Source organism: Fulmarus glacialis, unplaced genomic scaffold (assembly GCF_000690835.1).
Source record: "Fulmarus glacialis isolate BGI_N327 unplaced genomic scaffold, ASM69083v1 scaffold1078, whole genome shotgun sequence".
Classification (NCBI taxonomy): Eukaryota; Metazoa; Chordata; class Aves; order Procellariiformes; family Procellariidae; genus Fulmarus; species Fulmarus glacialis.
Genome location: NW_009226133.1, coordinates 18984 through 31717, shown reverse-complemented (window position 1 = coordinate 31717; position 12734 = coordinate 18984). Strand labels below are relative to the sequence as shown.

The 12734-nt window shown below is 41.8% G+C and overlaps 1 protein-coding gene across 1 annotated transcript in view; it reads left to right on the top strand.

Moving 5' to 3' along the window:
* The window catches only part of TMEFF1 (transmembrane protein with EGF-like and two follistatin-like domains 1), a gene marked incomplete at its 5' end in the record, with an annotated part of 50499 nt that overhangs the window by 27103 nt on the left and 10662 nt on the right, over window positions 1–12734 (top strand). The window contains 2 exons of the mRNA XM_009582693.1: window positions 10891–11039; window positions 11909–11974. Of these exons, the coding sequence (XP_009580988.1) occupies window positions 10891–11039; window positions 11909–11974 (215 nt within the window). The remainder of the gene's footprint in view (window positions 1–10890; window positions 11040–11908; window positions 11975–12734) is intronic.

Sequence of the window (12734 nt, the reverse complement as noted above, 5' to 3'; positions counted from 1 at the left end):
ATTTTCCCCTTTGAAAAAGTTACGAATTTTTAGTTTCCATGCTTGGCATTGAAGCGTTACGGCTGTGTCTGATCAAAGTTGCTACATATGCTTTTATTACACAAGATCACACATAGTCTGAAGAATTCAGGCTTTGCACAGAGTTTTAGATTTGTATCTTCATTTTGTTTGATTTCTAGGAAACATTATCTATCTAAACCAGAAGTGGTTACAATGCATAGTAAATTGAATGCAAAAATATAAACAACTTTATAATTTCCACTGCCTCTGCAAAAATTTTCGATTTTAAGTGGCCTGATTGAGACAAAGAAATAAAGTCTGAGGAGGTGGTTGTCATAAACAGCATGCCATACTTAGAAAATTAATGTTCAACTGTATGCAAAACAGTACGTTATTTCTTTATATAAATGCAAAAAGGAATCAGGTTGAGGAAACATCACAGAAATTTCTTCTTTTTTTTTTTTTTCATACAACTTTTAAGTTTTTTTAAGAGTTGTTAGTTTATGGACAGGCTTTTCAAGAGCATAGAAAATCACTTGTGGATGCAGTAGTCTAAAGTGGCATAAAGGCATACTACGCCATATTGTCCACAGAGTGGTTTTCTACAGGTCTGTGGTGACAGGATGCAGGCAACAGGTTTCACATGGATCAGCTGTGATTTTTTTCCCCCTTTAGCAACAAAACTGAAACATAGATTGTATATATCATGGGAAAAGCTGCTGCCTGAGACCAATCAGTCAGTACCTCCCTTTCTACCCTGCCCATCAAAATGTGTCTCTCTGGCCAGAACCTTCCTCCACCGTGTTGAAATGGCAACGTATTAGGCATAATGGTGCAAAACATGTAGCAGGGGAGTGAAAAAGGACATGTGAGGTTGGTAAATTTAAACTTTTTGTGTGGGAAACTGGAATCCTAAAGACATGGGAGTATGAGGATGGTGTGTGTTTTCTGCTGGAATTTTGAACTGGAAATGAAGTCAGGTTGAGAAGTGGAGATGGAGGTGGCAGCACAAAGCTTGGAGCCACCTAGAGCTGATGGGGTAAATCCTGTAGAGCACCAACCCAAACCCATGGGTTTGCTGTTGATATACTTTGGGGTAACCAGACTGCAGTTTTTTCGTAGTATACACTGGACTTTTCAGTTATACTAATTGTTCATGTGATAGAGATAAACAGATCATTCTATCAGTACACAATCAGAAGATGGTATACCGATAGTATTGAAATAATACAGTATGAATGCAAAAGAAATGAAACCAGATGTGCTTTTAAAATAATTTTCATCACTGTAGCACTTAAACCATCTCTTTCTTCAATGAAAGCAATGTATATAAATATTTGTAATACTGTGTCTGTTAAGGACTCCAAGTGATTTTTTTTTTTAAAACACAGATAAATAATGTTCAATGTAATTTTTATAAAGCTTCTAAACAATATGATGCCTTAGTTTACTGCGTATGATTGAAACAGAAATTATTATTTACAGTCCTTTGAGAGCTGAATAACTTTTTTTTCTTTTTTCTACAATAGCCATCTGCAACACTGGCAAAGACACTGATAACATAAACTTACTTGTGGTTTGGGGTTTTTTTATGCTGTGATCAGAAAGGTGGGCTCTTAAGTATATACGTTTCTCCATAAGACTTCAATTTTCAAATGGTCTCAATTTCCCTATGTTTTTTTAAGGCTTCTTACTATTATCTGGTCATTTTTTCCACAAGTTTCTTCTTACACATACCGAAATTGATGCTCAGAGTAAGGGAGAACATTTTAATACTTATACATTAAATATAAATGTTATATTTATAGTGAATAATATATATTTATACTATTTTACTACTAACATTTAAAATAAACTGAATTAATTGTAGAATAGGGGTTTCATCTCACATTTTTTCTTCAAATGTGAAGTATCTTTCCAACATAAAAGGTTGTACTTCTTATGAGGAGTTATATCCCCTGCTTTTGGACTGTTTTGTGTGGTGTGTCTCTTGCCTCTGGCATACCGAAGTACTGCTAGATACCTGAATAAAGCAAAATGCCAACATCTAGTAAGTATCGGAAGGAATGTTGCTTTAAAAGGCAATTTAAAGTACGTTGTAACTTCAGGAAAATAATATCCAGAATGAAATTGTGAACTGTAGAATAATTTAGGTTGGAAGGGGTCTCTAGGGGGTCGTCTGGTGCAGGCTCCCTCCCTGCACTGTAGCCAGGGCTACATCATTCAGGTGGCTCAGGGTCTTCTCCAGGAGAGCTCTAAACATCTCCATGAAGGGAGATTCGACATCTGGGCATCTGTTCAAGGGCTGAACTGCTCTCACTTTGAGGAATAATTTCCTTGTGTTTGGTCAGAATTTCTCTTGCCACAACTTGTGACTGTTGTCTTTTGCCCCTCTACTGTGCACCTCTGGGAAGAGCTTCCCTCTGTCTTCTCGATAGCCCCTCTTAGGTAGTTGGTGACAGCAATCAGTTACCTCCCTATATACTTATACTTGCCTCTTTTGACTGCTTTTTCACTCATTTACATAGCCAACCTTTTTTTTTATTTTTTTGACCTTTTTAGTGTATGATATCATATATAGGTATTCATAAGGAAGGGTATCTTAATCCTGTGTAAATGCAATTCACAGCTTTCTGGCCCAGCAGAAAAAAATCCTAAGTATCTGTGTGTAAAACAAAACACACAAACACAAACAATAGAGGAAATCAACCTAAACAAGGGATGTATGATTCTGTCGTGGAATTACTGAATTATGTAAAATTGGGTTACAGGAAATCCTGATATGAAAGGAATAGTGTAATGGTCTCTTCATTATACTGACTATTAAGAAACTGAACAGATCCTAGATGGAGAATAATCAAGGCCTTTTTTTTTAATGTATATTTTTAACAACCTTTGCAGCAGTGCGTGCCAAGTCTTTGAAGATTCCTATTCGAGAGTGGAGGGAGGGTTAGGTCGCTCTTGTGACAGCAAGCATCGGTTCACCACATATGCTGCTAGAAGCTCACTGCAGGTAGGGACTAAATTTCTGCAGTGGTCAGAGCGAGCCATGCCATGAAATTAAAAAAGGGAGTGAAGCGATGGCTGGAAAGTAGCTGAAGCTTATGGTATTTAAAGGGTGTTCTGCATTGCTGGGCAGAAGTAAAGACCAAGAGGGTGTTCAAGCAGGGCACAGAGAAGCTTGTAGAATTGAAATCTACTTCTCTTGCCCTTATCTCCCCAGTGCTATAAAGTGATTTTAAAAAAGACGCCAAAAAACCTAATGAGGATTCAGCTCTAGCTGAATAGGTAGAGAAATCACTCTGAAATCCAGATTGTCTTAGTTCAGGTTTCATCTCGGAGGAATTGCACACAAGGGAAGAAACATCGAATGAAAGGTAATCCTTCATTTGACATGGTTATCTTCTTAACTGCAATTGCAACACCCCTGCTATTTCAATTCACCTAAATTTATTCCATCAAGCATACACTTACCCGTTTGTGTGCATTTCACACATTTTGTTTTATTCTAGTGTTTCCATTTTACATTTGTTAACAGATGTGCCAATAAATAGGTGAGTAGCTGAGAAAGCTTAGCATTGCTGTCGGCTACTGGGAAGGGGTAGCAAGCAGCACTCTCTGCAAGGCCAGGCCAGAAAAATACATTTCGTGAGCAAATCCCAGATGGGCACAAATGCAGCAGCCTGATCTGTTGGTTGGAAACGCCGGCCTCTCTCCATAGCCAAGCCCACTCCGCAAATCTGTAATGCTTTTCCTTTCCTTTTTTTCCTCCTTTCTTTGAACCTACCACGGTTCTTAAGCACACAGAACTTCCAACAAAGCACATATACCTTGAAGCCTGAAAACAAAAAGGAGCCTTGAAATGTGTTCTGATCTCTGGGGATCTAATTAATTTACTGGTAGCAGCAAGTGCTCTTACAGCCTGAGCTCGTTTCAAACGTGTCACATCATTTAATAAACACATTTTCTTCGTTACACTTAGTAGCCCCTAATAAATGAGTTGTACATTCCCATTTCTTATTTATTACAACCTCCTAAAATTTTTGTTTGATTTAATTATAGCACTTTGTACTTTCCTGAAATTCAAATGCTTTTCTGTTTAACTAATGGTGTTAATGAACGATACGCATGAAACTTCTAAAAGCATGTTGTCACAGCAAGCTGGTGTCTTTTTTCTTAGGATGTCAACTCTCTGATGATGGGTGACAGAATTAAGTTTTCTTCTGTATACCCTAGTACATCAGGAAAACATTTGAATTCGTCCTGTTGACTTTCCAGGCCTAAGCGAGAGAAAAGACCTGTTGAGGACATTGAGCAGCAACCCTCTCCAGCAAGACATCAACTTGGAGAATTATCTACCTGTTTCAATCCTTTTGGTTAAAACCAAATTGTGAAAAAAAAACCTTGTAGTGCTCTGACTCCTTTTATCCCAGTGTGACTTTTACAACAAGCGCTTACAGTAAAAACTTGAAGCACTCATTCACTTCCTTCTGGTATGAAGCATCAAGCACTTTCAGGATGTCCTTAGTACATGATTCTGTTAAGTGACTTTTCCTTGAGTGACTCACTCTTTTCTTCTGAAGGTTGCTCTGATCAGCCACACATCAGGCTGAAGGTGCCATCTGGTAGTTTTTCTTTATTCTCCTGGGGCACCAAGCAGGATCATGTTGTCAAACACAAACAAAAGCCAACAGCAGAGGCTCAAGCTGTGGAATCCTCACTCAGCTCCAAGCGACGGTGGCAAAACACCCAGTATCAGTAGTAAGGCTAAGATTTTGCCATAGTCTTGACTTGTATTGGGATATGATGATTGATTTACCCAACGTGGTATGGCTTTGGCAAGCCTGACGGAAGGCTGGCACTTTGAAAAAGCAACTGGGGGAACAGAGAAGCCTTTTATTGTAGGGTGGTTTTTTTTTATTTTTGATGTAGACTTTGCCATGCTTTTCCTCAATTTATCAGCTCAAGATTAGCTTCACACACTAATTTATGCTTGCTCCACTGCTGGACTTCAGGCAATTGTTCCTGGAAGTTACTCCAAAAAGCAGGAATAAATAACTGAGAGCTAGGAGAAAGATACTATGATGTTTAAAAGTACTCTGACATTTTTGTTTTGCAAGCTTTCGAAATAATTGCTTTTTTCTCTGTGAAAATTTGCATGATTTTGGATTTTCTTTTGCAAGATCCTTCCTGATTCCCCTGTGGAGTCACTCCCGAGGAATAAACATACCTGTCAGAGCGGCATTTGCCTGAGAGACAGGGCTCAAGCTTCTGCGCTGTCTATCCACATGTGACGCCAGGAGTGTCACTGACTCTGCTCTGCAGGCTGGCTGCTCACCTCAGCTGTGGTTGTCCCATGTTCACCTTCCTGGTCTGCTTGCAGCATGGAAGCAACTTAGACCTAAGTTTGAACCTCATTTTTTCCACACTAGAAAGTTAAATACAAGATGTTGTTCTGCAGTTATTTATGACTGACATCATCATATGGTATCGGCTCCTTGGATTGTGTCAGCCATCCAAACTCAGACCAGCCTTCAGCATTTGTGAAAATATACTGAGGGGTCAAAATAGCAGTGTTTAAGAGGCTCTAGATAGTTAATTTCTCACATAAGAAATTAAGTTTCTATATCTGAGTAGTTTCCTATTATTACAAATACTATGTGTGATAGGTACTATTCTATTCTTTTTTCTTTTTTTTTTTTTTTTAACTTTTTTTATTGCAAACTAGCCATTTTGGTACATTGTCATTTCAGTGTGCGCCTACATGCTCATACTTACAGCATACCTGATTTTTATTTCTACTGGTAATTAGGGATGAAAATGCATCTTGCTTCTGTTCTCTTCTATAAGGAATAGAATGAAAACGTTACCTAAAAATCAGCATTAAAAATATTTAAAGCTAGATTCAAAGCTGTGATGTTCTCTCAACAAATACAGGGTAGTGTTTTAATACATCTTTAAAGTGAGTAGAAGGTGGAAAATTCTGTTCAAAATATCTTTTTTAGATGGATTAAAAACCTAACCTAAACCTTGCTAATACAGGCTTTCCAATGCTTCCTGTTTTATAAAGTTGTCTTCTGTTGCATACTCTCCAGTAGTATAGTCTAACATTTTCATGCTGGGTATGTGCTCACATGGAATTGTATTTTATTTTTTAAAAATTTCAGGTAAAATTGTGTAGTCATGAGCAAGAAGGTAAGAGGCTAAGAACTGGAAGAGGCTAAGATGGGAAGTACGCTTCTCCTGCTCAGGGCCGTGTCCTAATTCCCCAGTGCATTATGGGCTTCCAGAGAACAAAATGTAGAAATATGATCAAAACCTTTGCATCCCTTTGCCCCTGAAGCTAAGTTTTCAGGCTAATGCCTGTAGCGGGCTGGTGGCTACCAGGGCTGCCGTTCATGAGTCATTCGAGTCAAGTCATGCCGGAAAGTGTCCGTAGCAACACAGCCGAGCTTGAGGAGCTGCATGTGGCATTGCTGTCATGGACCACTGTACATGGATGCACCACTGATGGGAGCTAAGGCAGAAGTGAGAATAAGTGCTTAAAAGGCAGGATATTAGGATTTTTACAATTAGGGTCTACTCTCTCTCCTCCTGGGTGCCCCTCTTGTGCTCCTCCCACATATCCCCACTCCCCCTTCACAGTCTCAGTTTTTTCCTGCCCTCCCTCCCTGAGCAGCTCTCCATGTTGTCCTCTGCTCTCTTCGTGCTCTCTCCCCAGTATAAGCAGGACTTGTCAGGGAACAAATTACAATATGGGACTTCAATTCTGGGTCCAGTTTCAGTCAGCTGCGGAGAAAAACAAAAGCCCACAGTCTGTGATGCCTCACATGGATTTCCCTGCCTGCAAAACACAGCACCCCTTAAGATTTCTGCCCTTTGGGGCCCCACTTTTAGTTCATGAACACTGTCTGCTGCATCTTCTCCCATACTTTGTGTGCTGCTTGTATGGCCCGTGGGATGGCTCAGTCCCATGAGCTGTGCTTGGTAGTCTTGGGCTTTGAGTTCTGCCTGGCTTTAGGCTTCAAACTGGCTGGTGGGGGGAATTCGTTCCCCTCGGGAGGCTGGATTTTCTGTCATCTCCTCCTATTGTCTGCCTTCTGTAGCTCTCCGGCTTCTGGGTGTAACATATTTTCCGTATTTCATAGCGGGTTTGTTTGGGGATCTTGCAGTACTTTCCTGAGCTGCTTTTTTTGTTTCAGTCTGTGGTGGTGGTCCTGTCCTCTTGCAGGGAGTCAGCTGCCAGTTTTGATGTGTTTGATGTGCAGTATCAGAGCAGCGACTTGCTCTCCCACAGTTTTACCTTCAAACACCAAGCGGTTAAAAACAACTTTCGTTTCATGTTCTCTACCGAGAGCAGCACTCCCCAAATTTCACTGCTCCTGTCTCACAATTTGGCACATCCAGCAGGCCTGGCTGTATTTTGGGACTAGTGCCAACCAGCTATGAGCAAGGACAAATTCACTGCACCCCACGCAGACTCTCTGATGGGTACAGGTTTCTAACGTGTGCTCCAGGCTCCCTCTCTGCCACCCTACCGCATCCACGGAGGCCCTGCTCCCTTCAAGACGTCACGCCCCAGCCATGTCCTCACCTTAACTCGTTCCCTTTCAGCCCTCTGAACGGCTCCAGGCTTTTATGTTGGAATAACAGTCTCAATTTTTTTAAGTACATCACTCCGGTTCAACTCTTCATTATCCCACAGTGCATTTAAACCAGCTGCTTTTACGTGCCACACAGCTCTGTCAAAGCAACTACACCAGTAACTGAATGGCCAGGTGAAGGCCAGGTATACCCTTTGGCACCATGGTTGTAGGAGAAGAAGTAGCTACTGGCATCAGGCTGATAATTGGGTGGATGTGGGGGGGTGAACGTCGAAAATTGAATCTCTGAACTCCCGAGCTGCAACCAGCACGGACTGGTTGTAAATTTTGGATAATGCTGGGCTAAACAAAAGCGTCACATCCTGAATCCTCCAGTTAATAAAGAGCCATGAGACAGAGTCAGGAGCTGGGAAGCTGGTCGTGCAGTGCACTTCTGCAGATAGACTGTTAGACTGGGAAACCGAGGGCCTGGGCTCTAGAGAGAAGAGGTGTCCCGAAAGGCAGAGCCTTTGGACAGAAGAAGGGGGCCCTGGAAGGAGGGTGGCACAGATCCTGGAAGCAGGGGCAGATCCTGGAGATCAGAGAGCAGGCATGTGTCCCACCGGCTGGCCGGGTCTGTCTATCCGGCGAGGGCGTCGCTGGAGATCTGGTGTGCCTGCAGCCCTCACGCCTGCGGGCAGAAAGCAGCTACGTCTGCCAGCTGGTCGGGGCCTGTTGTGCCAGCAGGCCCCCCCGGGGATTTGGTGTGCTCGCAAGCCTCCGGCAAATCCCAGTATCCAGGCTGGCAGCGGGCGGGCGCTTCGCTCGCTCCCACCCCTGGCAGTGACCAGCTCTGTCCTGCTCCAACGGCACAAAGCAGCTGCGAGCCCGTTGCAGCTGGTCAGTGGGCCTCAGCTGCTTCACGCTGCCCCAACCCTTACGGACGTGTCACAAGCTCTCCTCTTGTAGTGGTGGTTTTTTTTTTTATTTTCCTACTTTTAGATGTAAATTTTAAATGATAAAAAGAAATTTTTGTACATTGAAGAGATGGTTAGAGCTAAGACTGCGAGTATTTATCAGAAAAAAAGGGTGAGCAATTCACAGCTACCCCCAAACCAAGCATTTGGCAATGTTAAGAAAGTAAGCACTTAACATTAGATGTTAAATCTGAACACAACAAAGCATGAAAACGTAAGCAGTTTCCAAGCAGTTTCAACTCTAGCCTGTAATGTCACCATGAGAAACTAAAAATTATTTTCAGAAGTCACCTTATTTGTCACCAGGAATGACAAATACTAACAGTAATTATGATGCTGCGGACCTTGGATAGTGGCAACAGGCAGAATTAGAGCTGTATGGGCATAGAAATACAGATGGCATTGGCCTGGAGATTCATACAAATGTGCTCAAACGTGACAAGGATGGGTGCACGCAGGCAGCGGCGATCCCTGAGAGCTAAGGCTGAGCGAAGGTATCCATAAGCACATAGCCAGTGTCACACAAATGAGGACTAGCTCTCCACTCATTTGTGTCAATAAATGTGCACAACTGCTGAGCCATGAGCCTTTTATTTGCATATAATATAATCCTAATAAACCCCTCATTAGGCTCGTTAGGCTTAAAATCATGTGGGGGCATGTAAACAAAATAGCACTTCCTTTCCTGGGTCTAAGGTTTACAACCATTACCATTTATAGTAAGAAAAATTATCGTATGTTCATCATGCTGATATTTAGCGGCTTCATGAGTACTTTGAGGTAGGTCCCTAAGATGTGTAGAGACTCATTACTGGGGCAGTTTTTCACTGTCAGTAGGTGCACTTAAAAATCCGTTTGCACTAGAGATGTGCTTTTGTCTAGCAACAATCTGAAGTTCATGGGCCTGAAATATTACTGGGAAAATTAGCATCTTTAAACTTACATAACAAAAGGTGCTCATGGAAAGAGGGAGAGGAAAAGGTACGCTGGCCATCTTCAGTGTTTCTGCAGCATGGAATTAGGTTCTGCTGCAAGATTTGTTACTGACTTGAGGCACTCATACGTCTATTTAATCAATTAATTGTACCTGGAAAGAACATAAAAAACCTGGCAAGTTGGTAGCTTGGGTTTTTTTCCTACTCTGTGTCTTAGAGGAGTGAATCAAGATGAAGCTAGCAGTAGCTCCTAGCAGTCAGACCATGTGCCCCCTGCGTAGAGCTTTCTGGCAAGGAGAGGACCGCGTGCCCACTGCCGCCTCCTCAGAAGATGCAGAGCGGCTCTTCCTGACTCACAGCATCAGGAGGAGCTCAATGGAGAGCTGGACCAGGTGCCTGCCGCCTCCCCCGTTCTGCAGCCACACTCCTTACTTTTCCCAGTCCAGAGGTGGAGCGGAGCTTGCAGAGCAATGTGAAACACACACAGAAACTTTCATTCAAAAATAGAGGGTCAGTTAAAAAGTAGAATATTAATTAAAATAAACAAGGGGGGTGGGGCTTGTTGGAAAGTTTTCCTGTGACATTCACACATGTAAAAATTCAGGACTTTCTCTTGGGGCAACAAAACTATCTAACCAAAAGCAGGTAAGTCATAGCCCTATCTAAGTCTTTGGTTGTCCCACATTTGGGTGGTTAGGAACCAGTTACATGCTAGGCCTTCATTTTTCCCACTTTTGTTTTACAATCCCTAGTGGCAAATCATTTGGAAAATGTTGTGTCTAAAACAACCAAAGTGTTGATTGGATGCAATATAAAATAATTCATATCGCATAATCCTGTTTTAAATACAACATAATAAACCCACTCTTAACTTTCAAAGGTATGAATGAATGTCTTGCTGAAACGATGCAGTTAATCAAGCATATTGATTCTGTACAGCCTCTGAAATAGAAAAATTCCTTTTACTGCTCAAAACAAATGGGAGTCCTTTTCTTTTTGTTTCCCTCTCAGGGATCCTGACACCCCCAAAAAAGTAGAATATTCATCTGTTTTTGTTCACACTTGAGAACAGACACCACAAACTCTTACATTAATGTAGTAAATCTTCCTAGCAATGTGTTATCAATTTTCAGGTGTTAATCGATGAGATTGATATCATAGTAAAACTACAAGAAACACCAATGCATTATTAAAAAGCACGCTGAAGCACCTATTCATGATTTTGTACATTCTGCTTGGAAGCCTGAGACATCAACGAATTCTTCAGCATCCTCATGCAACGTGCTGTTCCCTCCTGGTATTAGTGTATGAGCTAGTGTTTACTCAGGACTCAACGTGACTTAATTTTTGTTTGCTGGATGTCAATTTTGTTTTGCTGTACGTTTCAATTAACAGGTGTGTATGTAATATAGACTGCAGTGGATACAGTTTTAATCCCGTATGTGCTTCTGATGGAAGTTCCTATAACAATCCATGCTTTGTTAGAGAAGCATCGTGTCTGAGGCAAGAGCAGATCGACATCAGGCATCTTGGACACTGCTCAGGTAGGCTTAATTTTGTTTTTCTGGTAAATGTAAATTCTGACATAAGTGGGCTTTGTAGAGCTTTCCCTTTTCCATTTTTGATCAGAAGTCACTGATCCAGTTACCAGTGAACTCCCCGCCTGTATTTTAAAGTTCCCCACGCAGAGGTATGTTTACACTACCTACATACGTGCTGTGTTTACATTACCTTCCTTTGGCTGCTGTTACCTGGAAAGACAGCAAAAGCTCTTAGGAAAATCTAAGCAATAGTCCCAACGGGTCTTACATGAGGGGGTGAAGTAGGAGAGCAAAAGGAATACCGGTGTGTGTGAAACATTCCCTCTTGCTGCTGTGGGCTGTACAATGTACTTCCAAAGTGAGTCAAGTTGGGCCCCAACTACACAAATAATTACCCATTTCCTTTTCCAGTGTTGGAATGGTCCACTGAAACCCCCTGTCTACTGTCTTGTAGTTAATCATGTGCATGACTCTTTGGTTTTGGGGTCTTGCAGTTAGGACCTTCTCATGGGAATAAGAGTTTTCCACCATCTCTTTGCCAGCTCCATCTAGATCTGTAACTTGGACAGTTCCAAAACTGAAACAGACTGTCACCAAAATAACCTAAGCCCATACCACAGAAGAGTTCTAGATCAAAACCTACGCTTGAGGTGTGCCATGTGTTGGTCTGGCCACTGGGGTTACTGACTCTGTTACTGACCAGCTGTGCTACCAGCCTGGTTGTATGGGAGGAACAATGTGGGAATGTGTCCCGGTTTTACTGCAATTAAAATACTTCTTCAAATATTATTCTGGCTTCTCAATGACATACATGTAGTCATCTGGAAATAAGCCTTTCCTAATAGCTACCCATGCGTGTATTTATCATCTAGAAACAGATGACACAAACGCAGTTGGAAAGAAAGACGATGGCATGCAGTATCGGCCAGAAGTGAAAGGTACCGTGCTGACTTTGTGCTGTTTGGTTGCGGTTTCACAAGATGAGAAAATAAGAGCACGCAGGTCCCTTCTCGTCTGCCTTACAGCTTTGATTTCTGTAACCGAGACAGACCTGCAAACAGCTTCTTTCTTATAGCACTGATGTTGTGAGGCTGGCAAGAAGGAGATGTGCATGATTTGTGAGATTTTCCTGCTCTGTTCCTCTAAGATGCCCAGCTGCTCCCCACTCTGTGCAGCAGTCACAGGATTAGACTCCCCCCAAGTGCTGTGAAAATGCCTTTACTGCAAGACACGAAGCTGCGACATTCCTGATGAAATGACACAAGCCAAATGGCAGATTCTGCATTTGTTAGGCTATTTTAAAATGTTTTCAGTAAACTAATATGCTGAATCACATTGGTTGAAAATGTTTTACCTGTATGAACCTTACCTTGGCTATATGAACCTTACTATAAATGAAATAAGGCAATTTCACTTTCTGCTCAGTTGTTGTACATGGTAGTAGCCTGTGTGTGTTAGGTACATTCTCAGAACAAATATACTTCTGCATTTCATGGCTCTTGCTCAAAGTGTTTCTCTCCAGGACAAAACATCTCTGTCTTTCTCAAGTTCTTGGCAAAGAGCAGATCTACATAGGTGTTAATCTTTCCTCCTCTTCTCTCACAAATAACAGCACTGTTATCTCTCTGTTAGCTCTGGTCTTTAGTTGTTTCTGTCATACTCGTTTTGCACTCCCATGACCTCCCAGAGTAAAGCCAT